The sequence below is a fragment of the Haliotis rubra genome, unplaced genomic scaffold (genome assembly GCF_003918875.1).
Source record: "Haliotis rubra isolate DU_JTF1 unplaced genomic scaffold, ASM391887v1 Scf248, whole genome shotgun sequence".
In the NCBI taxonomy this organism is placed as follows: domain Eukaryota; kingdom Metazoa; phylum Mollusca; class Gastropoda; order Lepetellida; family Haliotidae; genus Haliotis; species Haliotis rubra.
Genome location: NW_025766536.1, coordinates 341,140 through 368,098, shown reverse-complemented (window position 1 = coordinate 368,098; position 26,959 = coordinate 341,140). Strand labels below are relative to the sequence as shown.

At 38.6% G+C, this 26,959-nt stretch overlaps 1 protein-coding gene and 1 long non-coding RNA gene across 2 annotated transcripts; both read right to left on the bottom strand.

Annotated features, from left to right (window-relative positions):
* Positions 1-4,304: 4,304 nt before the first annotated feature.
* On the bottom strand, positions 4,305-6,674 carry LOC124279203. Its single transcript, XR_006899321.1, has 3 exons — positions 5,645-6,674; positions 4,611-5,278; positions 4,305-4,403 (listed from the first exon to the last, which is right to left on the bottom strand). It is a non-coding gene; the product is annotated as an uncharacterized LOC124279203 (long non-coding RNA).
* A 940-nt stretch (positions 6,675-7,614) lies between these two features.
* On the bottom strand, positions 7,615-26,635 carry LOC124279199. The gene is made up of 5 exons (XM_046714997.1): positions 26,445-26,635; positions 15,792-16,172; positions 11,818-11,951; positions 9,077-9,263; positions 7,615-8,109 (listed from the first exon to the last, which is right to left on the bottom strand). Exons 1-5 carry the CDS (start codon positions 26,515-26,517, stop codon positions 8,042-8,044), a joined length of 843 nt encoding a protein of 280 aa, XP_046570953.1. The 5' UTR covers positions 26,518-26,635; the 3' UTR covers positions 7,615-8,041.
* Between the last annotated feature and the right edge of the window lie 324 nt (positions 26,636-26,959).

Genomic DNA, 26,959 nt, shown 5'->3' with positions numbered 1-26,959 from the left:
CTGGCCTCTTAGTAGTGCCAGCCAGCTTTAACTGGGGCTTGAAACCTTTGTCCGAGCCAGATGAAACATCAATAATGTCTGCAAGATATTTTTATGGACAAACAGGCCATACTATAAACTCACTTGATTTTATCAGGCGAGCTAACACTAAATATCAAGTTAATGACTGTTGGAATGTAGAAATTAAGGAATGTAGAAAATGGACTTTTAAAATTTAAAATGGTGAAACATCTCTCGCAGTTCTAATGCAGCTGAAATTGTCATACAAACATGATTCTTGTGGAGCTCCAGAACTGAACATGTCTGGACAAGCCTCTATTACAATCACAATATTCAAATCGATAATAGCAGCTCTGTGATCAGGTACAGTGGGGACGCCAAGTGGTAAAAGCGTTCGAAGACCGGGTTCGATTCTCTGCACGGGTACAATGTGCGAAGCCAATTTCAGGTGTCCTCCCCACTGCGATATATTGCTGGAATATTGCCAGAAGCGGTGTAAAACCATACTCACTCACTCAGTAATCGATCAATAATCAATTGTAATTGTAAACCTCACAGCAAAACTCACTGTATTACAGGACGCAATCATAACATTGTGCAAAGGAACAAGAGCCCATTTATACTACAACCAAGATGGAGGAAATTTCGTGTTGAGACACACATGTCAAGATATATAAGAGTCAATTGTTCAATCTTTGCTCATCTTGGATCTTGGAACTCAGTCATAAAGTTGTTTGCAGCATCTTCCAGAGGCATAAATTGGTGAAGTGTGATATGTGTACGATCATGTGCTAACTCGACCAGATTGGTGTTCGGCAGAGTCAAATGAACTGCATGGGGTGCTTACAATGGCATCTTAAGTTGACCATTTCAGTGGTCGATAGTGAGAGCATTAAACTGTATGAGCTGAATACAATGACAAACAATGTTGTTTACCTTGCAGAAACTGCATCAGTTTATGTCTTGATGTAATAAACAACATTCAGAAACATACTTCCTAAAATTTAAATTGCTGTTGTTTTTTTTAATATCGGTAAGTCTCTGGAGCCCATCAATAATCGCTGATCAACTGACTGAATATTTTGATCAATGGCTCCAGCACTGATAATATCCTTGGATGAAACCTAAGAATATTGACAGAGAATTTCCAGAGCTTCGAAACAACCAATTTCATATTTGAAAGGAGCCTAAACAATTCCTTTCAATCCCTTTTGGTCAATACAATTAACCCTACAAACAATTCTATTTCTGTTTTAAAAAAATGAGACAAAATTACATTTCTTCCCTGGCACAAACACTTAAAATCCAACTCCAAATACCGAGTGGACAGTCCCTACAAGTGGCAGGCAATAAATCATGGCAAGAATTACATAGGTTATACTTGAAACACATGTAGCTAATTATCATATTAGATAGTGCCATTTCAACACCCTGTACATCTGGACTAGCATTTCGGCAGGGCTCCATTTTATTTTTCAACATCAGGAGTACATACTCCTTATTTTTTCAATATAAGAGTACTGGAAAACCTTAAGAGTACATTTAGAGTACTGAATGGAAATTAATGGAGTATCAGTAATCTTGTGTTTCGTTTCATACATGCACAACATTGCTATTCTTGTGTAAACAGATCAATAAACAATAAAACAATACTTTTTCAGATAAATATGACTGTAAATGATTCTAAGACCGTACACTATTGCTGTGGTGAGTACCTGCTACGTTTTCCAAAATATTTCCTATCGTATCGTGCATATTTTTTATCCGTACATATGCCGATACGGCCCTTATCTGGAGCCCTGATTTCCGTACACCTACACTAACCCCTGGATTCATTCTCATGGTTCTTTCAACCTTAAAGCGCCTTGACCAATCAAACATTGTGATGAAATCTATGAAATAGTGTCTAGGGCTCTCTATTGGTATGCTGGTGCGATGGAGTAGCCTAGTGGTTAAAGCGTTCACACGTCACGGCGGAGACCAGGTTTGATTCCCCACATGGGTACATTGTGGGAAGCCCATTTCTGCCGTGATTAAAAGAATATTGCCATCCCAATGCTGGGGCTTGTTTATTAACTCACATTATGGTGTGTGCTTTAGATTAAAGTTTAGCAAATCTGACTGGTTAATGGAACTCAAGGGAGGGTGATTTGAGAAAGAGCGAGTTTGGTTCTACACCGCTTTTAGCTTTTATTCCAGCAATATGAGGTTAAGTTACACCAGAAATGGGCTTCACACATTGTACCCATGTAGGGAATTGAACCCAGGTCTTCAGTGTGACGGGCGAACGCTTGAACCACAAGGACAGCAATGGATCCTGGTCTTTGTGCAGATTACTGAAATGCAGGCCCTGGAGAAAGAGGCCCAGATAAGCTGCATATCCGGGTTAAATACGCATAGAAAATTCCCATTTACGCATTGAAAAATAATTGTTGCGTACCATTACGCATTTAAAATGTTAGATACGCAAAAAGTTTAAAACAAGTGCGTACGGAATATATGTATAAAATTCGCTTGGGTATGAAAATGACATTGATTGCTATCAAGTCGTACTGTTAGTATAGGGCAAGTGTTGTACTGTCAGTATAGGATGAGTGATTTCCATTATATTTAAGTTGGTTTTGATTAGGTATGACATAACTGACTAACTGAGTTTGGTTTTACGCCGCTTTTAGCAATATTCCAGCAACATCACGGCGGGGGACACCAGAAATGGGCTTCACTCATTGTACCCAAATGGGGATTCGAACCCGGGTCTTCGGCATGAGTCAACGCTTTAACCACTAGGCTACCCCACCGCCCCTGGTATGACATAAGGCAGAACATACCTACTTAGTAAACTTACTCAATGACATAATACTTAGGTGAGAAATATGACTGAAATAAGCACATGTTTGAAAGCAGTGGGTAATGGAAAATGAAATACCCACTCAACACTCATAATACCCACTCCAAAAAAATACAGTGGGTACAGTACCCACATGAGCTAAATCTTAGCTGGAGCTCTGCCTGTAAGCTGGGCCCCGTCTCGCATAGCTTTGTCGAACGTTAGCGCGCGCAAAGGGAGTCGGGAACCAGCTTACTCTGCCTGCAGATACATTGGGTGCCATTCAAATGTTCTACCTGCTACATGAAACTAAAGCCAGCAAGTACCATTCACTGACATGATTAATATAAAACAAGCTATCTGAACAAATATTTTAATGCAGTTAATATATTGGGATAATAATGTAAGCCTGTGGGTGGTTATAGTATTGATGATCGATATAAAACAACTCATACACCAAATATGCAGATTATTGTAATTGTCATGGAGGAAATATTAAGAATTCTTTGACAATTTCTACAAAATATAATGATTTATCTAGACATCTCCAGTGACGAATACTCAGCACCATGTCAACAACCAAACATTCTGTATCTTTGAAATTTCACAAACTGTTTTTCAAAAACATGTAATTATGATAACAGGCTTAATGGAGTAGGTACGTGAACATGAAAAATATTGTCTCATGAAAGTGTCTGGGGTAATGCCTTCAAGAAAAATACATACATTTTTATGGTACAAATTTGAAAAAACATTTCACATTTCAACATGAAGAACATGTACATTTAAGTAATACACAACCTTTTATCAAATAATCAGAAAGCAAGGAAGTAAAAACATGTACATTTAAGAAATACACAACCATTTTCAAATGATCAGAAAGCAAGAAAGTGTGCTCAAAGTCAAAAGAAAATACATGATACAAACATCATACATGGGGAAGTCTAATGGTTAACCTGATAGCTTATCTCGACACATATTTGGGTTCTATTCTCACATGGACACACTATAAAAAGGCTTGATTTTCTAACCCACCCATTTTGACCCATTAATTGATGTCATTGAAATTTTTCAATTGAAATATCATTGAAATTTTTCAGATGTCATTGAAACTTTTCAATTGATATGTCATTGGAATTTTTCTCAAATATACTTTGAGTATATCAAACAGGGTTTTACATAGCTCTTCAAATCTGGGAGTCCTGGGGACTCGATATTTTTTTGAGAGTCCATTTTGAAAATTAAGAGTCCATCAATTTGCATGAAATCAATGACCATGGATGCTTCCCATTTGATAATGATTATGTTAAGATATGTGCTACTTTCAATGTCATTAGAATAATGATTGTAAATAGAATGTTTATATATTGATATGGGATATCATTACAAATTCATGACATTCTTTCCCGGAGCAAAAGTATAATGCGCCCACACGGACACACATGAATTTAGTTTGGGGGTACATCATCAAATTTCTGCGTCCAATACGCAGGAATCACGCGCCCCGTAAAAACCTGATCAAAACAAGGATGGATTAGTCTGATAATATAAGATTGGCAGTTAGGTATAGGTTAGACTAAGGCTTAGTCTCTGAATATATATAATTTTGATAGTAACAAACAAGCCCATTTATATTGAAAAGGAGCCCTAGGGAGACCAGAGATTCAGAACCTGAGGAAATCTAGACTTGCTTTATTTAGGGCTTTAGCACTGCAGAGGGGGCTTCGCAGTAGGGAAATTAATGTGGTTCAGGGACTGTGATACAGACTAGGTATAGGTATACGTAAGCTTATATTCTGTCTATCATTTGCAATATGAAAACCATATAGATGTGTAAATATATAGAGAACAGACCAGCATCGTCAATGCTTATGAGTCCAGCCACACTATGTTCATCCATCTTTTGAACATGTTCGCTGAGCTGCGTCGTGGGTATTTTGAATGAATCAAGTGATACCTCAGTTATTGGGACAGATTAGCCAGCAAATATTCATATTATTAAGGCACAAAATACATCTCATCTGAAGATATATACCATATTTCAGGATAATAAATCATTATTAATTCACTTGTGAAAATAAATGATGAATTCCAATTCGATGATGAACTAAATTGGATGTCATACCTAAATTATTTGCGGGTAAGTTTTGGTCAGGGCTGGCAAGTTTTACATCTAATTTTAGTTTTATGCCACTTTTAGCAATATTCCAGCAACATCACGGCGGGGGACACCAGAAATGGGCTTCACTCATTGTACCCAAATGGGGATTCGAACCCGGGTCTTTGGCAATACCAACGAATGCTTTCACCACTAGGCTACCCCCACCGCCTCATGTACAGCATGAGAAGTACAAACAACAATTTATCTCAGACGTGATCCTTTTCAAATTTTTACCAGTGCCAATGCGTTTCTTTTGACCTTCAGTATATCACCCTTGTCTGATGCTTAGTCTCTAAGAAAGAGGCCGTCTCCGTGGTGTAATGGTTAGACGTCTGCCCGGAGAGCGGAAGGTCGCGGGTTCGATCCCCGACCGCGTCATACCAAAAGACGTTAAAATATGGTACTTGTTGGTCCCTGCCTGGCGCTCGGCATTAATGGGTACAACAAGGACTGGTCGGCTTGGAGTCAGTATAATGTGTCTGAGTGGGATATTCATGCTCCACTGCGGCATGGTATCTCAGTGGGCTAGCACTATAAAACCAGCTTCAGTCTGGGCTAGTACAAGCAGCCGCACATACACATACACGCGCATGCACGTAGTCATATGAGCGAAATATTCTCAAGTACGACGTTAAACCCAATTCACCTCACCTCACCTCTATGAAAGACAATGTACCGTAATGTTCAGAGACCGTGAGCCAGACCACATACCCTGAAATATTCTAAACTATGAAGCCATGTGGATGACATTGAGTGAGTGAGAGAGAAATGGGCTTCGTAAAAATTAAACCCATGTGGGGGGAAATGAACCCTTGCCTTTAGTGTGATGTCGGAATGCTTTAACCACTGTGCTACCCGTCTGCCCCAGGGACAAGAAACTTGGAGTGGTTTTGGAGAATCTCACAAACACTGTGTTATCTATCATTTGTTAGTCGATGAGATGATAAACTCTGTTTCCTGATCCAACTTCAAAAATAGTAAAATGGAAACAAAAATTAAAAATTGTATAAAAGTATATAAAAACATAAGTTAACATGTAATGTCACCCTACTTTGTCTGGGTGTGTGTGTGCGCGCGCATGTCTCTTTTAGGTCTAGATGAAAACCCACAAGCACCAGTACAGCGGTGACAGATCGGGTCCAAATTGGGGAATTGTTCCCCATTACCATCAGAAGATGGCACAACAAAGGGAGACAACTCTGCAAAGCAAATTTCAAACCTTTGGACCACCCCTGCTTCTATGCATATTGTGAACTTGATTAAAATGCTCAGTTAATCAAAGTACAATTAATGGCAGACTCGTCCCTGCTGACCTTGTGCAGACAGATACTATTCCAGCTATATCGGACACCAGCCTGTAAATAATTCAGTCACTACCAAGACAAACCATATGCTTGTCACAAGTGGACGAGACCTGTGAAGATGTGAGCAAGAACTGGTGAAGACCTGGGCAACAATAGTTTTTCTGTAACCTATGCTTATCATAAGAGGCAATGGGATCATGTGGTCAGGCTTGTTGACACGGATAATGCATACAATATCCCCACTTATTAACGTAGATCGATGATAATGGTGTTGGTCACTGGATTGTTTGGTCCAGACTCCATGGCGGTGTGTGGTCCTGTGCATAGAGCTCAGGTCACAATCAGTTGAAGTTAAGCAACGTTGGTTGCAGACAGTCCTCGGCTGGGTGACCGTGTTTGGCAGCTTCAGTTTCTAGGACTTCAGTCCTGCCCCACAACGAAGCACATGTGACGCATGTGGTCTCACCTTAGGCAAGTGAGTTTGTTCAAAATTGCCTCTGTCCACCCAGCAGTAAAATTGGGTACCTAGCATGATACGATGGTAGTCTGAATTTGAACCTTGAGCGCCTGACAGGCGACCGGTTGTATTCTCCACATGGAGTGTTCTGTACTCGTTGACCAGGGGTAATATGTCAGCGCTTTGAGCATGCAATGTGCATGGAAAAAATGCGCAATATAAATGGACTATTATTATTATTATTTACCGACCACAATGATGTAGTTGGAAAATTGCTGACTGTCGTGTTAAACAAACAAACAAACAAACAAACACAAGAGGATGTACACTCTGTATCGAGCCAGAGTAAACAATCACATGGAGGCTATAACAAACTGTATTCCCTAAAGGGATAAGCATCCAATAAATTTCTCTCACTGCCATCAGGGCTCGATTTAAGAGATGTTAACCTACTTGCACCAGGTGCAACCTAAGATAAAAGCCTAGTTGCACCAGTCAAATTCCAGTTGCACTGTTTTTATTGCAATATGTAATATCAGAAATAAGCTATTGAATTATTTAGATATTTTATTCAGAAGCTTACACTCTCAAAAATTGCAAGTTAGACTAATAACTAGGTTGAACTTTGTAATATTGGGTTGCACCAGTGCAAGTAACAAAGCACTAAATTGAGCCCTGGCCATGTTTTCATTAACCACAATGTGATGCGTGATATTTGTCACCATACTGTTCAGCTGTACACCACTGTTAATATACTCAGGTGAGAGATGAATAATCACCACAAACTATTTACTGGAACCTGCAACAAAATCATTCCCTCATTTCTGACAATGTATTGACACTTCAATGTCAATGGGTTTTTTTATTTTGCTTTCTTAAAAACATGTTATATAAGCAGAAACTTAAATAACACAATATTGCAATATGTTTTTGTTGGTACAATTAGTTTCAGATACAATTTCTTCCCATGGAATCCAATCCTTGTTGTATTGAGTATTGATAGCTGAGTGTCCTGTAATGTTGTTTTACTAAATGCAATAGCACAAAAAACGTTTTTCATAAAAACCTCATCCCCAAGGTCAAGCATATTTGTGAAAAAAAAACCCCAGATCCAGAGATGGTGCCCCAGTTTCAGGACAGCTGCTCTCTACACAGCAAAAACTTTGATACTGTCAAGTGCATCATCACTCAGACTTAACCATTTTCAAACATTTTCCTAGCAATGAGCATAAATGGGATGATATACTTGTATGAAACAATGAGAATGTTGGTTATCTCCCTTGATTCCTCTCTCACTGCCAGATGGCACACAAGATGGACAGCATCACAAGTACAGGTGAGATAATCAAGTGTTGACCACCTGAAAAGAGCAAAGTGAATTGTAGTTATAATAACAGATGAAAATACATATCACATGTGCAGTGAGTACAACTTGAAATGATGAAATGAACATATTTTGACACAATTCTAAAGCAGTTGGACATTTGAATTTTGTTCAAGGCCAAAGAAAATATAATAACAATTATTATTCAGTAATTATAATAATAATATAAATAACAATGTCCTGATATGTAACAAATGTGATTTTAATGTTACACAAGATGAATTTCATTTTTTACTTGTGTGACCATTCTCTTCCGTAAATAGAAAGCTGCATGAACCAAATTATTACCATACGTTTCCATCAAGATTAAAATTTAAACAACTTTTAAGAACAACAAATGCATATCTACTGAAGTCAATAGCAATAAATCTAAAGTGTAACTTGCCTGTATGAAAATGAACTAATCACATTGTTTTATCTGTCCATCTGCGAAATATTGTCTTGAAAGTTTGTACTCTTGGTCATGTGACCTCAAATACTGAAATAAACTTCTTCTTCTGATCTATATTATCGTGCTTCGGATTTCCGTTGAATGGAAGTGACAGTGGCTGACTGGAAATGTACAGCATGACAAGTACGAGTGGGTTCCAGGGGTGGAAATAACTTTAAAATTGCTAGTGTACTCCGGTACAGTGGCACATGTAAAATCACTTGCCCTGATAATTTTTCCTCTATACCGTCCGTTTTCTTGTTGATTTTTTTAAATAAGCAGCATAATTAACATTGGAAAGTCAACTGGACACCGGTACAGTGTGATATACAAATTTGCTTGCCCGACAGAAAAAAAACACTGGACTTGGACGTCGGGCAATGGGTTATTTCCACCCCTGGGTTTACTGTATGATTTAAGCTGCTGGTGATGAGAGGTGAATATTCTCAAAATGAGGGTTCGAATCCTGGAGGGCATCCGGCTATAAAGATACCTGATATGCAGTCCACCTACCATTCACTACGCCGTTGATGCTGGTTTCCATGGAGGTGCTGATGTCACTGCCGATGATGCAGCGAAACTTGGTCTCATCCTCATCTGTGACCCTATATACGAGGGAGGTGGTGCGGTAGTAGGCGCAGTCGGTCACCAGTGCAGGAGTGTCTTGGGAAACCCCGTTAGTGTATGGCTTCCAGGACCCCTGTTGGGTAAGAGACATTGAGTTTACCTTGATCTGCTCGGAGCTCTGACTGAAACTGGCAGGTAGGTCCTCAGGTAGTTCTTGAAAGGCATTTAGAAGTTGGACGAACATGAATAATTGACATGTTTTTATCAGAGATGCCAATCCTGAATCTAATGACAGTTGAGTCATACCTGGCTGAAAGCTAGGCCCGAGCCCCAAAGGTGAGAGTTTGGGGTGAGTGCAAGAGGGGGCTCATCCCCATCTCGACAGTGGGGGTCTGGGGGGCCTCCCCAATGAAAATTTTAGACTTAGCCTGGAAATATGCAATTTCCTACAATTTCTTGGCATACTTATCCAGATAAGACATAACTGAAATTAACATATTTAAATGGATATTTACTAAGATAATTTCAAATATTCTAAATTTATAAACTTATTTCTATTATCTCAAAAATCAGAGTTTTTTAAAGACAAATTGGAGAACTGATTTTGTATTTGAAAACCGGAGTAACTCCACAAAACTGTTTTATGGATAACAACTTGAATCTTTTTATTCCTTAGACATTTTAGAGCTAATTCTATGGTTCATTCACCTGATAAAGGAGCAAGGATTAGCTCTGAAAAATCCATCATACAAGGAATTAAAAGTTGTTATTCTTAAAAAAGTGCCATGTATTCAGGTCCTCAGTCTTTTTGTCATTGGTTTTGGTGAGTGAGTTTAGTTTTACGCTGCACTCAGCAATATTCCAGCTATTTGGTGGCGGTCTGTAAATAATCGAGTCTGAACCAGACAATCCAGGGATCAACATCATGAGCATCTATCTACACATTTGGGGTATGATGACGTGTCAACCAAGTCAGTGAGCCTGACAACCCGATCCTGTTAGTAGCCTCTTACGACAAGCATGGGTTACTGAAGATCAATTCTAACCAGAATTCTCACGCGTCATTGTGTTTGGTAAAGTCTGCGGCTTAAATATACTAAATGAGATTGCCAGGGTTAGCCGAGATTGGAACCCACCATCATTCCTGGCGAAACAAGGGGAGGCAACTCTGTATGCCTTAGTTCTCAGACCCAAGATGAAGGGCTGTTTACTTGCAAATAGATTGTACTGCAATATTTTGACATTCAAGTATCTGTATTGTGATACATACAGTGGAAACCGCCTAAGTAAAGACCACTTAACTAAACAGACCTGATAAGTAAACACTTTTCTTTGGTCCCGGCAAATTTCTTCATTACTTATCACTATTACAGTCCGGTTAACTAAACTCGGATAAGTAAACAATACCGCTTAACTAAACGTCTTCTCACGGTCCCTGGAAGTAAATTATTTAACAAAAGAGACTGGATAACTAAATTAGTGATCGCCACATAATCCGACATGAGGGGCAGTCGTGTCAGTCTCAAGTCAAACAAACATCCTACTTACAGTTCGCTGGCAGCACGCAGTTGACAATACACTGACAACCGGAGGCCAGCCCTGATTAATTGGTCCATTGTTACATATGCATTCATATACATGCATATGGTTGTCATTTGCAGGTTTTTATAAGTTTGGATAAGTAAAATACCTGATAAGTAAACAATTTTGGCGAGTCCCTTGAAATTTTACTTATCAGGTTTCCACTGTATTGCAATATATTTGTAGCTAAAGCGTTTGACAGTGAGTAACACTGACTGTACATGCAGATCCCCTTTTCTACATACGAAGGCCCTTAATATTAAATTGGGTTGGCTAGTTGGGACCAGTCAGTTAGGGTTCTGTTTTCATCATACAGTTCATAACATGTAAAGTATGGCAGCAACATCAGCTGTGATTGAAAGTCTGAGTAAATATTTACTTAACTCATAAAGATAATCACACAATGTTAGTATATTTTTTTACCCAAAATACCATTCTCAGTACAAAATACTGTAATGCGTATCCTTAAAAATGTGATGCAGACATGAGTGAGTTCAGTTTTACGCCGCACTCAGCAATACTCAAGCTATATGGCGGCAGATGCAAATAACTGAGTCTGGACCAGACAATCCAGTGATCAACAGCACGAGCATCGATCAACTCAATTGGGATACGATGACTTGGTCAACCAAGTTAGCAAGCCTGACTACCTGATCCCGTTAGTCACCTCTTACGACAAGCATGGGCTGATGAAGTCCAATTCTAACCCGGATCTTCATGGGTAGTTAATAATGTACAGAATAACCTACTTTGCTCCCAGAATAATGGATTATCTGTCACTCATGAATGAATGCAGCATTCCCTCAGAATTGACACACCACATAGTCGGATCCAGAAATTTTCAAGTGTGTGTGTGTGTTTTCTTGTGTGTTTTCGAAGCCCCTCTATCATCCGCCACTGCACCAGGAACAGATAATCTGCAATTTCTCATACTTCATGGGTTATTTTTTAAGTGTGTTGTATTAAGCATGATAATATTATATATTCATTTTTCACATCATGCCAAGTCAATATGGCAAAAGTAAATTCATCGTATTCTCATGCAAAAACATTGTCACAATAATGAATTTTTACATTTGATAATATTACTGACAGATCTCACTCACCCCTTCAAATTTCTGCCATGTCCAATCTCTTGCAGGCTTGCTGACCATGGCTGAACAGATCAGGGTCACCGTTTCCCCAATGGCATACTTTTGCTTGACAGGGTCGTGTCGCACTTCAATCCTACCTGGCAGGGCTGTTGAAATAGGATAGAAATATTGATTACACCTGAGTAATCTTCGAACAACACAACATAAACTGGATATTCAGTTTCTATCCAACTTAATAAAATTTGTGTACAACTGTACAAAGATCATAACTCCCACATCTTAACACAGAGATACGACAGTCGTAGTGCTTGAGTGATCATAACTCCCATATCTTAACACAGAGATACGACAGTCGTAGTGCTTCAGTGATCATAACTCCCATATCTTAACATTGACGTATGACAGTCGTACTTCTTGAGTGATCATAACTCCCATTTCTTAACACAGAATTCGAGTGACAGTTTCGTACTGCTTCAGTGATCATAACTCCCATATCTTAACACAGACGATGACTTACGACAGTGATCATAACTCCCGTGGATATGACGACAGTCGTGCTTCAGTGATCATAACTCCCATACCTTAACACACAGTGACTCTTAACACGACACAGTTGTATTGCTTCAGTGATCATAACTCCCATATCTTAACACGACGGTTGTGGTGCTTCAGTGACTCATACCTTGACAGTTGTAGCGCTTCAGTGATCATAACTCCCATACCTTAACATTGACGTACGACAGTTGTAGTGCTTCAGTGATCATAACTCCCATATCTTAACATTGACTCACGACAGTTGTAGTGCTTCAGTGATCATAACTCCCATATCTTAACATTGACGTACGACAGTTGTAGTGCTTCAGTGATCATAACTCCCATACCTTAACATTGACGTACGACAGTTGTAGTGCTTCAGTGATCATAACTCCCATACCTTAACACAGACTCACGACAGTTGTAGTGCTTCAGTGATCATAACTCCCATACCTTAACACAGACTCACGACAGTTGTAGCGCTTCAGTGATCATAACTCCCATACCTTAACACAGACTCACGACAGTTGTAGCGCTTCAGTGATCATAACTCCCATACCTTAACACAGACTCACGACAGTTGTAGTGCTTCAGTGATCATAACTCCCATACCTTAACACAGACTCACGACAGTTGTAGCGCTTCAGTGATCATAACTCCCATACCTTAACACAGACACAGTTGTGGCGCTTCAGTGCGACATAGTTAACACAGAGCGACAGTTGTAGCGCTTCAGTGATCATAACTCCCATATCTTAACACAGTGACTCACGACAGTTGTAGCGCTTCAGTGATCATAACTCCCATATCTTAACATTGGCAGTTGAGCGCTTCACAACTCCCATACAGTTGTAGCGCTTCAGTGATCATAACTCCCATACCTTAACACAGACTCACGACAGTTGTAGCGCTTCAGTGATCATAACTCCCATACCTTAACACAGACTCACGACAGTTGTAGCGCTTCAGTGATCATAACTCCCATACCTTAACACAGACTACATGACAGTTGTAGCGCTTCAGTGATCATAACTCCCATACCTTAACACAGACTCACGACAGTTGTAGCGCTTCAGTGATCATAACTCCCATACCTTAACACAGACTCACGACAGTTGTAGCGCTTCAGTGATCATAACTCCCATACCTTAACACAGACTCATGACAGTTGTAGCGCTTCAGTGATCATAACTCCCATACCTTAACACAGACTCACGACAGTTGTAGCGCTTCAGTGATTATATAAACTCCCATACCTTAACACAGACTTACCACAGTTTTAACCCTAAGTTTGTTTGGCGTAACAGCTCCCAGATCTTTCTCATCATTTCAGATCCAAACAGTAACTTTGCTTGGAAAGAGCAGTACTTTCCGAAAACTAATAGTAACACGCATAATGGTTCTACAAGCAAATTTGTTTTGAAATTAAGTAGGTCGCTGTTTAGAAAATGGGATGTGTTTGGGTGATATGTTTTTTTTGAAGCAGGAAACATGTCTTCACTACGTTTCCACGCCAGAACTGAAGAAGACTGAGTTCCATAGTATGAGATAGGATAAGTTTGCAAAATATGATTAGCATGATTAGGGAAGAGACTGGCATGCATCGTGTAATAATGTTTTCTGATTTGCTGCATTAAAGATGTAGAAGTGCCCAAAAATGTGTGAAGCCCATTTCTGGTGTTTCCTGCCGTGATACTACCGAAATATTGCTAAAAGCAGCATAAAACCATACTCACTCACTCTCACTAGAAGTGCCCAGCCTTAGAAATATGATTTCAGAGGACTAAATCTAATGTAAATTTAATACAAATCTAATACAAATGTTATCATGGTCTGATCGTATCTAGTCCTGCTTAAAAGAGAGAAATTTGGTAATTTAATTCTGTTCCAGTTGGTGTGAACACTGAAGGGCTGAAAGCATCCCTTGAGAATGATTATTATCAACAGCAAACATCAACCATCATTGTTGTTTTGCTGAGCACAGTATAGCAGTCTTGGGCTTGCCTAGACTACAGTCCGTTTGAGTCAGAAACGGACCGATGAATTGCAAATGTTATCATTGTACAAAATTGCCACATAAATATAAATAGTACACGTTTATCATTTACTAATACCCAACAGCTTTCTTATATTTGAAAATTTTCCGGACTCCACCAAAAAAGTTGTTTAACAAACTATCATTAAAATTTTGACACAGTTCACTATGTGTTACGAGGGAGGAGTGCAGAGAAAGGGACAGCCAGGTGTTCGAGAAGGGTTATAGCCAAAACGGCACCACAGCAGAACGCCACCAAATCTGTTTGGCGAAAACGGCACCATATTGGCGAAAACGGCTACTGATTTCTGGGCTAAAACGGCACCATTATAATTTCATTATAACAGTAGCAAGATTATATCAACATATGAGTCATTCTCAAAATTTGAATGATAGTTTCTTAAAGAACTTTTTTGGTGGAGTCCGGAAAAAATTTCAAATATAAGAAAGCTGTTGGGTATTAGTAAATGATAAACATGTGTACTATTTATATTTATGTGGCAATTTTGTACAATGATAAAATTTGCAATTCATCGGTCCGTTTCTGACTCAAACGGACTGTAGAGAGCGAGTTGGGTTTTAGCAATATTCCAGCAATATCACAATGGAGGACACCAGTAATGGGCTTCTCACATTGTACTCAAGTGGGGAATGGAACCTGCGCATTTGGCATGAAGAGCAAATACTTTAACCACAAGGCTACCACACCGCCCCTTGCTTAGTTCCTGAATATATATAATTCTGACAGAAACAAATAATTCCTTTTAAATTAGAAGGGAGACAGAGTAGGGAGGGAGATTTAGAACCCGAGGAAATCTAGATTTGATTCATTTAGGTCTCTTGCCTTGACAAAGGGCTGAGTGGATGGGAAAATGATGTGTTGCAGGGACTGTGAGACTGGCCGAATAGCAGGAATTTTGAAGGCTGAAGGAATGAAAAATCCTACAACGCACATTGCAAGATGTTTCTGATGGGATGTATGTAATTTCAAGTTTGAACACTTTTCCGAAAAGACTGGTACTAAACGTTGAATGAATCAGAGGGGAAGCAACTCAGCTTAGATTTAAATCAAACTAAGGCCAGACCAATTTTACTTCTTGTTTTATGGATTTTTGTCCTCAGAATACCTAAAGCCAGGAGGGGAAAAAAATAAAAATAAAAATCACCAGTCAAAGTAATATTCCTTTTAAATACTAAGAGCATAAAATTTTAATAGATCTATTTGCCAAAAATGTAAATGAGCAAGCAAATGCTTTTAGATTGTTTATTGCCCCATATACACTTCATAAATTGCCAAAAGTAAAAAATTTTGAGCGGTGAAAATTAATTATTTTTTTTTTTCTAATTCTGGAAAATATATGACAGATGGATCTGTAAAACAAGAAATAAAATTGGTCTGGCCTAAAAGCCAACTCACATGACCCGGATACTTGTGCCGATGTTTCCTTCGTCATTGTTGTCCCGTTTTGGTAAGTGAACTTGCATGTGTACATCCCAACGTCAGCACAGGACACATTGTTGAAGTTGAGGTTCAAGTACGAAGATGTAGCCAAATCCGCGTTGATTGACCCTTCCACTGTGGCTCTGTCGGCAATGTCGGGACTCAACGAGGGATTCCCAACGCCCTGTACACTTGCCCGAGTAATTGTACTCACTGATGATGACTTATTGAAGTTCAGAAAGATTGACTGAGCTGAGATTCCGTCAGCCACGCTGCCCGTGAGATAGCATCTTACTAACAAAGTTTCTGTTACGTTATCGATTATGTTGGTTGGCTGGAGGAAAACGTTCACTTGCACTGAAATGAAATGGGAAAATTAGTCGAATCTGAAACAAGCTGTCTGTTACGCTATCATTTACGTTGGTAACCTGGCGGAATATGTTTACTTGGACTGAAATATAAAACAAAATTCAGGGCTACAGACAAGGGGCGTACAGGTGTAATGTTCGCCTCAAAATCAATGAAGTACGACATAATATAAGATTTCAAGCATATCATGTACTCAAATAAATACCATTGTACGCCTAACATTTAATTTCCATGCATATCGTGCAAAAGGAAATCTATATCGGATAAATACTTGTTGTCAAGAGTTTCTTTTGCGAAACGTGATTTGGCACATGAGGAAACCCCAGCAGTGGGAATCCCTTGCGTTATCATGCAACGATATGCGTCACTATATTTCGATATGCTAAAAACTACACTGTTCCTATTTATATCCGATCCTGTCTGTTACGTTATCATATATGCTGGTAGCCTGGAAGAATAGGTTTACTTGGACTGAAATAAACTAGGAAAATTTGTCAATCCTGACATAAACCTTTGATAACTTTATTCTGCAGAATATATAAAGCTATTTGATGATTTAATCAAAAGTAACAGGGGTTTGTTTGTTTGTTTGTTTAACGCCGTACTCAATATTCCAATATTCCAGATATATAGCGGCAGTCTGTGAATACTGTAAATCACAAATTTTTTGCAAGAATGATATATTTGTGAAAATTGCGAATGACTTGATCTCGCAAAAATAACACGACATTTCATTATTCACCAGTCCATATAATCAAGAACAGATCTAGACAATACATCAATTAAGCAGTAACAACAACTTGGGGGAAGACTAATTACTACCGTTACTAGTACTCACACTTCACATGTCAAACAAGGAATACTCGAACAAAAGTTACTCAATCAGTGCGTCTGATAGTCCAGACAGGCGTCAACTACTCAACACACATTCTGTTGCTTTAGAAACCATTTGAAAGGCCGACAGACTTTATCCCGATTCAAAAACTCAATATTAAGACAATATAACAAAACTATTATTTTTGGTCGGGACGTGCCCATGTGGACATCCAGTCGAAAATGCTGTGCATTATTTCTTTACATGCAATAAATACACGGAATTAAGACAAAAATCATATTTCTATTTAAAGGGGTTTAGTATCAACACTGTACTATATTTCAAAGGGGTTTAGTATCAACACTGTACTATGAGTATCAACACTGTACTATGGGTATCAACACTGTACTATGTACATTGAATGTTAACAATTAATTGTTAATGTTCATCAATTAATCATGATAACAAATTATTGTTAATCCTTATTAAAATCTTGATGATGACAAATGATATCAACCTTCAATAAAATCATTCTCTCTATCTTTTAGTTGTGTGTTGTTATGTCTCTTAAGTGGATTAGTCCATTGTATGGAATAGGTAACAGGCAGGGGATTAACAGTGCAACAGACCGTAAACTATGTTGTTATAAGCTGTAGGGGTAGTGGCATGTAGGGGTAATGGGGGGTTACCCATCCTTCAGGCGTGGGTAGGTGGCATCACACGTATCCGGAGATCAACAGCTTTGGTGATGTCATCGGTACCTTCCCATAAGACAGACCGCTTAAAACAACACATTTTATGGTGGGCTGCATAAGGCTTAATTAAGCTGTACCCTTGATAATAATGGTATGTGCCCTGATAAAAAAGACAACATTAGGTATTAACATATGAGACCAAGCACCAAATTATTTTACATCACATGTTTGTCAGTGCACAGATAACACTTATTAGAAAGTCACTTGAACATCATCATTTTCTCCTTTCACCTTGCTCTTGCCATCTAGAAGGGTGATTGGAAAAAAAAAGTAATAGGAGAAAAGTCATGGGAAAAAATCATGGAAAAAATTACTATTATAAAACATCCTGTTCTCCAGTTACATACTTTGTTTATACTGAATTTTATAAATACTATTTCACTTTCATCTTCAGTTATAAAAACATCCTGTTCTGTTCTTGCAACAATTTAATAGATGCATTCCAATTATACTACTCACACTTTGCTAAGGATCACAAAAATTCACAACTTTACTTAAATGTAGATTCATAATTTGAAATTGTATCCATTTAAAACTGGATAAATAATAATATGGTAACCCCTCTTTAGGCAAACAGCCACTTTAATCTAACCTTATGCACTTGATACATGAGTAACCATTAAAATGGTTTTCATGGCACCAATCAACCATTTTGCAAATCATGGAATGAGTCATTGACAAGTACATAACACCTGTCAATAGCAGGTATGGGATCCACAAGATGAAATGGCATACTGAAACCTGGGATCCATACTTACAATAAGCTTAGATATTTAAATCCAATTTGACCCCACATCCTAGCTTTCAGTTGAATCCATGATTTGATCCTTAGCAAAATGTGAATAGCATAATATAATCCCTTTGTTTTAAGCTAATCTGGCCTGTGCAGTATGTGTTGTTACTGGAAAACATCTCTGACTGCATACACATGGAAGTACTCTACTGTTCAAGACTAGCAGCAACTTTTAATATCCCAACACGAGCTGAATTCGACGTTCTGGTGATTTTGACGATTGCATTGCATGCGCTATATCGGGAGAGTACGTGTGCGATCGGAGTGCACAAACAGTTTCACTGGTAGGGCGGGTGCCCAGTCGCTGTCGTGAGAAGTTTTATTGACAATGGAAATCGGGAAGTAAAGTTATATAAAAAGCAAACAAACATCAATATTATTTACCCGAAATCGTTAATACCACTTCAGATGCAAAATCAGTTGCCTTTATAACAAAAAATAGAAAGTGAAAATTCAGTTAGATCAGTCATCTGCTGGTGACAGGCAATATATAAATAGGAAGCCACGTGATCACAACACTCCCTCGCAGTGTGGAGCAAAAAGTATTTGCTCATCATCGAAAACCTATACAAAATACCCGCATGTTACGAGCGGCAACAGTTTCGCCGATACAATGCCATCAACACTATTTTTGTAGGAAACACTTGATATTTGTGTGTGAAATAGATGAATATATCCTTTATCACTCAAGGTTAGTAAAATAAATAAAAACTTTAAATGGTATTACAGATAAAAAATATGTTTTTGTCTTACATCGTTGAAAACCCCTGACACCGGGATATGTTATTGGATTTAAATTAGGTAGAACTTTCAGTTGCAATCTGATTTTGAGAATTAGGCTAGTCGCAAAAATATCATGACGCAAAAACGTCTGTTGGGTGGTACTCTAAAAAATATTGTGATGCAAAAATTTCATGATTTACAGTAATTGAGTCTGACAGTCCAGTGATCAACTATCATAAGCATCAATCAACATAATTGGGATACGATGACATGTGTCAACCAAGTCAGCGAGCCTGACCACCCGATCCCGTTAGTTGCCTCTTACAACAAGCATAGGCTGCTGAAGATCAATTCTAACCACAGATTTCTAAACTATAGAATATGTACATTATTAATGAAATACATGTGTATACCGGTAATATTTCACTGTGTTTTGATCGATCATCATATAAAATTCATAGTTCAAAATGTCACGTCTATTCCTGTGTTGAACAGACCGCATCTTGTAAAGAGTGAGTGAGTATGGTTTTACGCCGCTTTTAGCAATATTCCAGCAATATCACGGCGGGGGACACCAGAAATGGGCTTCACACATTGTACCCATGTTGGGAATCTAACCCGGGTCTTCGGTGTGACAAGCTAACGCTTTGACCACAAGGCTACCCCATCTTGTAAAGTGAGTGAGTGAGTTAATATTTATCGTCACATCGACAATATTTCAGCCATATCGTGACGAGAACACTTTATAATTATATTAAAGATCAATAAAGTTAGAAATTAAAAACCTGTTGACTAGTTATTTTATCTAAAATAGTTTACCTATAAATGACAATACAATATAAAAACCGGCTATAGATTGCCAACAACTGAATGTAGATCACCATACTAGGGACTATGGGCCATCTTTTAAAGACCGACAACACAAGCACCAAATACAGACGAATGTTATGCATGTGACATGACATCATCATATGTCCGCTACCGTTGACACTTGAAGTCTGTGATGCAATGCATGAACTAGCGAACTAGCAAGCAAAGTTCAAGGGCATTTATACATACATCATGTGACCAGTGGTTGTGCAATAGTTTGTGACTATTCTTATAAGGTTGAGGACTGTTTTTATGGATATACAACTTCTTTGTGTTCATCTCGATGATCTTGGTGGTGTTCCAACTGATGTTGTGGTTTGGATTGGCTGTAACGTGGTCAGCTGTGGCGGATTTAGAGTTTAGAAGGAACAAAGCTGACTTCAACACCCGCAAACTACTTGAAGCTGTCCATATAAAGAAGATTACCCCATCTATCAACAGAGATGAAGGATATTTCATCCCCAAGGCCTATCATCACTTGCTGAATTAATTTTCATGTAACCCTACCATTGTACATTATCCCTTGTGTCCATCACTTCTGGCTTCCCAACAATACCTAATCCCTTATGTATATACCTATGTACATCACCCCCTATTGGCTGCCAATCAACATCCTTGATCCCTTATGTATACAACCATGGACTTCCATCAACTTGCTTCCATCAACCTACTTAATCATGTATACTATCTGTGTTATCAACCTCTTGTATAAACATCTCATGTTCCCTCATCCCTCATCTCTTGTCCAACATCTCATGTATATATATCACCCCAAATTACTTCTCATGTACCACTTGCTTCTAACGACATTAGAATCTATGTCGAAACGTCGCCTATACAGAATAAAGAAGTTGTATATCCATAACAAGAAAAAATTGTGTCCAGGGACACGGATGCCCCCGCTGACATTCATAAGACATATAAAGATCAATAATTGAACAAAATTCACGAACAAGTTCAATAAACATCTATGCAACTATGACATGCACACCTTTTCGAGTCTCAATGAAACACATGTATAAGCTTAATCAATTCTGTTGAGCAGTTTTTGTGGAGAAGTTGATAGACTTCATCCCCTATAACACTATATTCAGAGAGAAATTCAACAAAATTTATGCAAGTTCAAACGGCATTAAAATTGGAAAAATAAATAAAATACAAAATCAAAATATGAGATGCACACCTTTAGAGTCCCTATAAATGAATTCCATAAAGTAGTTTTTGAGGAGAATTGGATAACGTACACCCCCTGTTGTATGTATAACCAATTTCAACTAAGTTCAAACATCTGTAGAAGTGACAAAATTAAGAAATTGGATGAACAAGGTATGAGATGCACACCTTAAGAGTTCCAATGAAACACAAGTAGAAGCTCAATCAATTCTTTTGAGCAGCTTTTGTGGAGAAGTGGATAGACTTCACCCCCCTACAACACTATATTCAGAGAGAAATTCAACAAAATTGTTCAAACGGCATTAAAATTGGAAAAATGAATAAAATACAAAATCAAAATATGAGATGCACGCCTTTAGTGTCCCTATAAAGCACATGTGTAATCTAAAAGAATTCCATAAAGTGGTTTTTCAGGAGAACGTACACCCCGCTGTTGGATGGAACGAACACTGGCTGAATAGAACAAAATTCAACTAAGTTCAAACATCTGTAAAAGTGACAAAATTAAGAAATTGCATAAAAAATTATGAAATGCACACCTTTAGAGTCCCTACAAAAGACATGTAGAAGTTCATTCAATTCTGTTGAGCAGTTTTTGTGGAGAAGTGGATAGACTTCATCCCCTATTACACTATCATCATAGAGAAATTCAGCAAAATGTACCTAAGTTCAAATGTCTCTAAACTTACAAAAAAACCCAATAAAATAAAAAAACAAAATATGAGATGCACACCATTAGAGTCCCAAGAAAACCCATGTATAAGTTTATTGAATTCCACAGAGCGGTTATGGTGGAGAAGTGGATAGAATACATTCCCTGTTTCGTACGGACGGACGGACGGACAGACACCGAGGGTAACCCTATATCCCCCTGCCATATTTATGGCGGGGGCATAAAAATAGTCCTCATCCTTCATCTACCCAACTTCTAGAATGCCAATCAAAGAAGTATTCTTATAAGATGCAGGCAGGTGACATTTCCCATTAATTACGAGGAAACAACTCTGTATAATCTTGCAAAACACAGACATCATGTTATCCCAATCAATGTTATCAGATCAATGCTCATACTGTTGATCACTGGATTGTCTGGTCCAGAATCGATTATTTACAGACCGCTGCCATATAGCTGGAATATTACTGAGTGCGGTGTAAAACTAAACTCACTCACTCACTCTTGCAACACCTTATGTTATGATTTGACACTAATCAATGGCTAAGCCATGGGTTTCAGACTGATTGATTGAGTTTAGTTTTACGCCGCACTCAGCAATATTCCAGCTATATGGCGGCGGTCTGTAAATAATCAAGTCTGGACCAGACAATCCAGTGATGAACAGCATGAGCATCGACCTGCGCAATTGGGAACCAATGACATGTGTCAACCAAGTCAGCGATCCTGACCTCTCAGTCCCTACGACAAGCATGGGTTACTGAAGATCAATTCTAACCCGGATCTTCACGGGTAATGGGTTTCAGAGTGACACTACTTCACCACAGTCTGCTACACTCTGGACTCATCAGAAACCACCGCTTAGGTCAAGTGCATACAGTGTCTGCCTAAAAAGCTGAAGGTCAGGGGTTCGAATCCCTGTAGGCGCCACAACAGGATTAGGTGGTCAGTTGTGTTGGGAATTGGTTAACATCTCACAATTGATAATTGGTTCCTGTCAATCAATCATCGAAAACAATTGGTTAGCGTCATTTATCAATTTCTCCTGGTTACGTTTGTTAATGCACAAAAATATAGAAAAAAAATGTGTAGTTCTTTTGTTCGTTTTTGCAAATTGCACAAAATGAATTTACAAATTTCACATCTTAAAGGATGACTAGTATGGTATGAACCTAAATCTCATGGATAATTCAATCATGACAAGGAACGAGCTTGTAGTGCTTGTGAAATGTAACAGACAAAACCAACCTTGTGGAAATTGTTGTTAATGCAAACCAGTGTTCCAAAATTGTTTGTGTTTGATTATGAGAAAACATGATCGATTGCTTGGTCGTTTAGTCATTGTGACCAATCTTCGATTATTTCAACTAACTGGACCACCACCAGTGGTCAGGTTGATGGACGTCCTTGTTCTTGCCTAGATCAATCCTCATGATATCAGTCACTGGAATAAATGGTGCTCAGAAACACCCAAAGAACTGAGGCAATCTAGACTTGAGGAGGGCTCATACAGTATTTTGTTTATTTTCTTGGGTCTGGGAAACAGACTACCAGACGACCATTGGTCATAACATCAATCACTGGATTGTCTGGTCCAGACTAGATTATTTACTGGGAGCTGTGATAAAACTGACTTTTGGTGTACAAGTACTACCGCTACTCAACCATATTAATTCTCGATGCTCATGCTGTTGATCACTGGATTGTCTGGTCCAGACTAGATTATTTACTGGGAGCTGTGACAAAGCTGACTTTTGTTGTACAAGTACTACCGCTACTCAACCATATTAATTCTCGATGCTCATGCTGTTGATCACTGGATTGTCTGGTCCAGACTAGATTATTTACTGGGAGCTGTGACAAAGCTGACTTTTGTTGTACAAGTACTACCGCTACTCAACCATATGAATTCCCGATGCTCATGCTGTTGATCACTGGATTGTCTGGTCCAGAGTATATTATTTACTGACCGCTGCCATATAGCTGGAATATTGCGGGACTGTTAATAAGGGACTGTTAATAATTTATGGCTAGGGGGGTGATGATAATTTTAAGGGGGGGTCACCCATTTTGTTCTGGGGAGCTGGTGGGGGCATCAATGTTGTACACACGTACTGGGGGTGGGGGTGTAAGCAATTTTTCACTAAAAGTATTTTTAAAATTATGCCTAGAAATTATGGGAAGGGGAGGAGGGTTCATTGATTTTGAACATGATTTTGAACATGACATGCAGGGGGGTCTTATTTTGTACATAAATTGGGGGGGGGGATTCACGTTGTACATGCTTCTCCATAAAAATCATCATCCCCCATTTCAATAAATTATGTACGGTGCCTAAACTGACTCACACTTAAACTGACTCACAATGTTCCCATCAACATAGAAAAGTTTCAAACCAGAGGATGAACACTTGTTTCAATACATTCCCTGTTTTAAACTTTCACACTGTTTTTGACAACTGTATGAGAATGCTCTACATACTTAATTTCACAAACAGGTATCCCCAGTTGTTGAACGTTTAGTCTATTCAGGGCACATGCAGTTACCTCCCCTTTTGAATTACAAAACACTGTTGGAACCCCCCAAACACACGTTGCAGACATTAACTGTGTCTCTTTTGTTATTCAGACAAAAATTACAACAAATTAGGACTTTTGTTCGTTTTTAATTATTTCATACTGAGAACTAGTTTGTTGATCTAACCAGAGACCATATAATAGATCTATTATATGGTCTCTGATCTTACCCGGATCTTCGTAGGTCTCATGAAAGGACTGAACATAATACCGTCACTATAGTAGAAATGATGAAGCAAAATTCCCTATCTGTACTTAAAAAAAGACTTACTTCAATGTTATTTTGACTTAAATGCATATTTACAAAAGCAAATTTAAATAATCTGACGATAGTGTTAAGAAATCATAGCTTTACTTAAAGCTCTTGACTTAGATTTGTGAGTGAGTGAGTTAAGTTTTACGTCGCTTTTAACAATATTCCAGCTTTGTCATGGCGGGTGACATCAGAAATGGGCTCCACACATTGTACCCATGTGTGGAATTGAACCCAGGTCTTCGGCATGTCAGGCGAACATTTTAACAATTAGGCTACCCCACCACCCTTGACTTAGATTGGACATTTTGAATGTTTATGACCTGGTGAGTTATCCAGAATCATTCAGTGTTTATAATGCACTATAAATATGTTGTACATATCTCAATGAAATATCTAATTGTCTTTGACATATGTCAATACCCCATATGCCACCAGCCCTACCCACCTAAACAAGACAATGTAATGGAGGAAAAGAAAAAAGGGTTGGGGATGGGGGGTGGAATAAAATGTTAAATAATATTTTGATATTTGGGGAACAAGTCACAATCAAATGTATGCTTTTCAAAACATTTCTTACTAGGGGTGGGTATTGCAGAAAATTTTCATATTGCGATATATTGCGATGCAAAAGCATGTATAGCGATATGTATTGCAATATATTGCGTGAAGTATTTTTAAACAAAAAACTACTTATAATCGAGGTAATGCTTGATTTATAGAGCAAATACACAACAAAATCACTAGGCTTGATTAAGCTTTAATAACAACTTTTAATCATGATAAAATAAAAATATGAATAATATTTGGCACAAATGAAACAAGGACATATCCGAAGATTTCCGAGTGTTACGAAGTTTTCCGAATGCAAGTCAAAATACCGGTTTTTGATCAGCGTATCGCAATACATATTGTTCTCATGTCTGAACCGGTAAAAACGGTTATATTGCGCAGCCCTATTTCTTACCATGTAAAACAAATGACAGCAAGGATGGAAGGCAAATTCCTTTACAACTGACACAGTTCATATTTCTTACTCCAAATAATTTAATTTATTTATCGAAATATGTATGTACTAAATAAATTGAAAATTTAATCAACCTGTTTAGACATGTCTATTACAAGTACTACGAAAAATGTTGCTGCAATTGTTCACATTTTTCCCGTTATAAGGCATTGTTAAAACAAATATCACATGACCAGGATGTGATTGGAAACAAAGGGTTACACAGAGCGTAAAAGTCCTAACACTACTTATTTCAATGTTGATATTTCAAAGCGTATCATTTGATCTGTGTTCATCTAAATTTGTCGTTCCGGATGCATATACGGAACCAAGGTGTGTGGGTCAACTTGTCACCTCGTGTCAACAATGCCTCTTTATAGCGCTGACTCACTGAACAGGCATGACGCAATATCGGGGAGGATCGAAACATTTTCAGATACCTTAATGCGTGTGAAAACGTATCTGAGAAATTCAAACATGAATATTTTGTTCTTAACTGTGTTCGGTCCTAGCTGACAATTGTATATATTCCCAAAGCAAATGACCTAGATTCAGACAATTTCAGTAACGAGTTTGCAAATACCTGTTACCTTGAACAGGTGAAGGGAAATCGGAGACACTTACATTGCGCGAGACACAAAGCTGGAACACTTGCTAGAACAACCAGTAGTGTGGTCCAGTTTCTAACCCCTTCCATGTTGTAGTTCCTTGTGAAATACGGAAATACAGCGTCTCAGGACTGTTTGATACCTTCGTCTCGTGAGGTAACCGTATCGCCAGAACAGTGATACTCCTTACAGGGTTCATGGGACTCGCTCTCATAATGATTCACTGCTGTAGTATTTATGGTATCAATAAAAACTTTCCTGTGTGCATAGGTCCCACGCAGGATGACGCGGAGTTTATAATTAGCAATTTGAATCCCGGAAATATCGCCAGGTGGATAGGTGATCGGGGTATACGCCTTTGGTGTCGCCAGGTAGATAGGCGTTAGGTGATCTGGGTATACGCCTTTGGTGTCGCCAGGTAGATAGGCGTTAGGTGACCTTGGTGTACGCCTTTGGTGTCGCCAGGTAGATAGGTGATCTGGGTATACGCCTTTGGTGTCGCCAGGTAGATAGGCGTTAGGTGATCTTGGT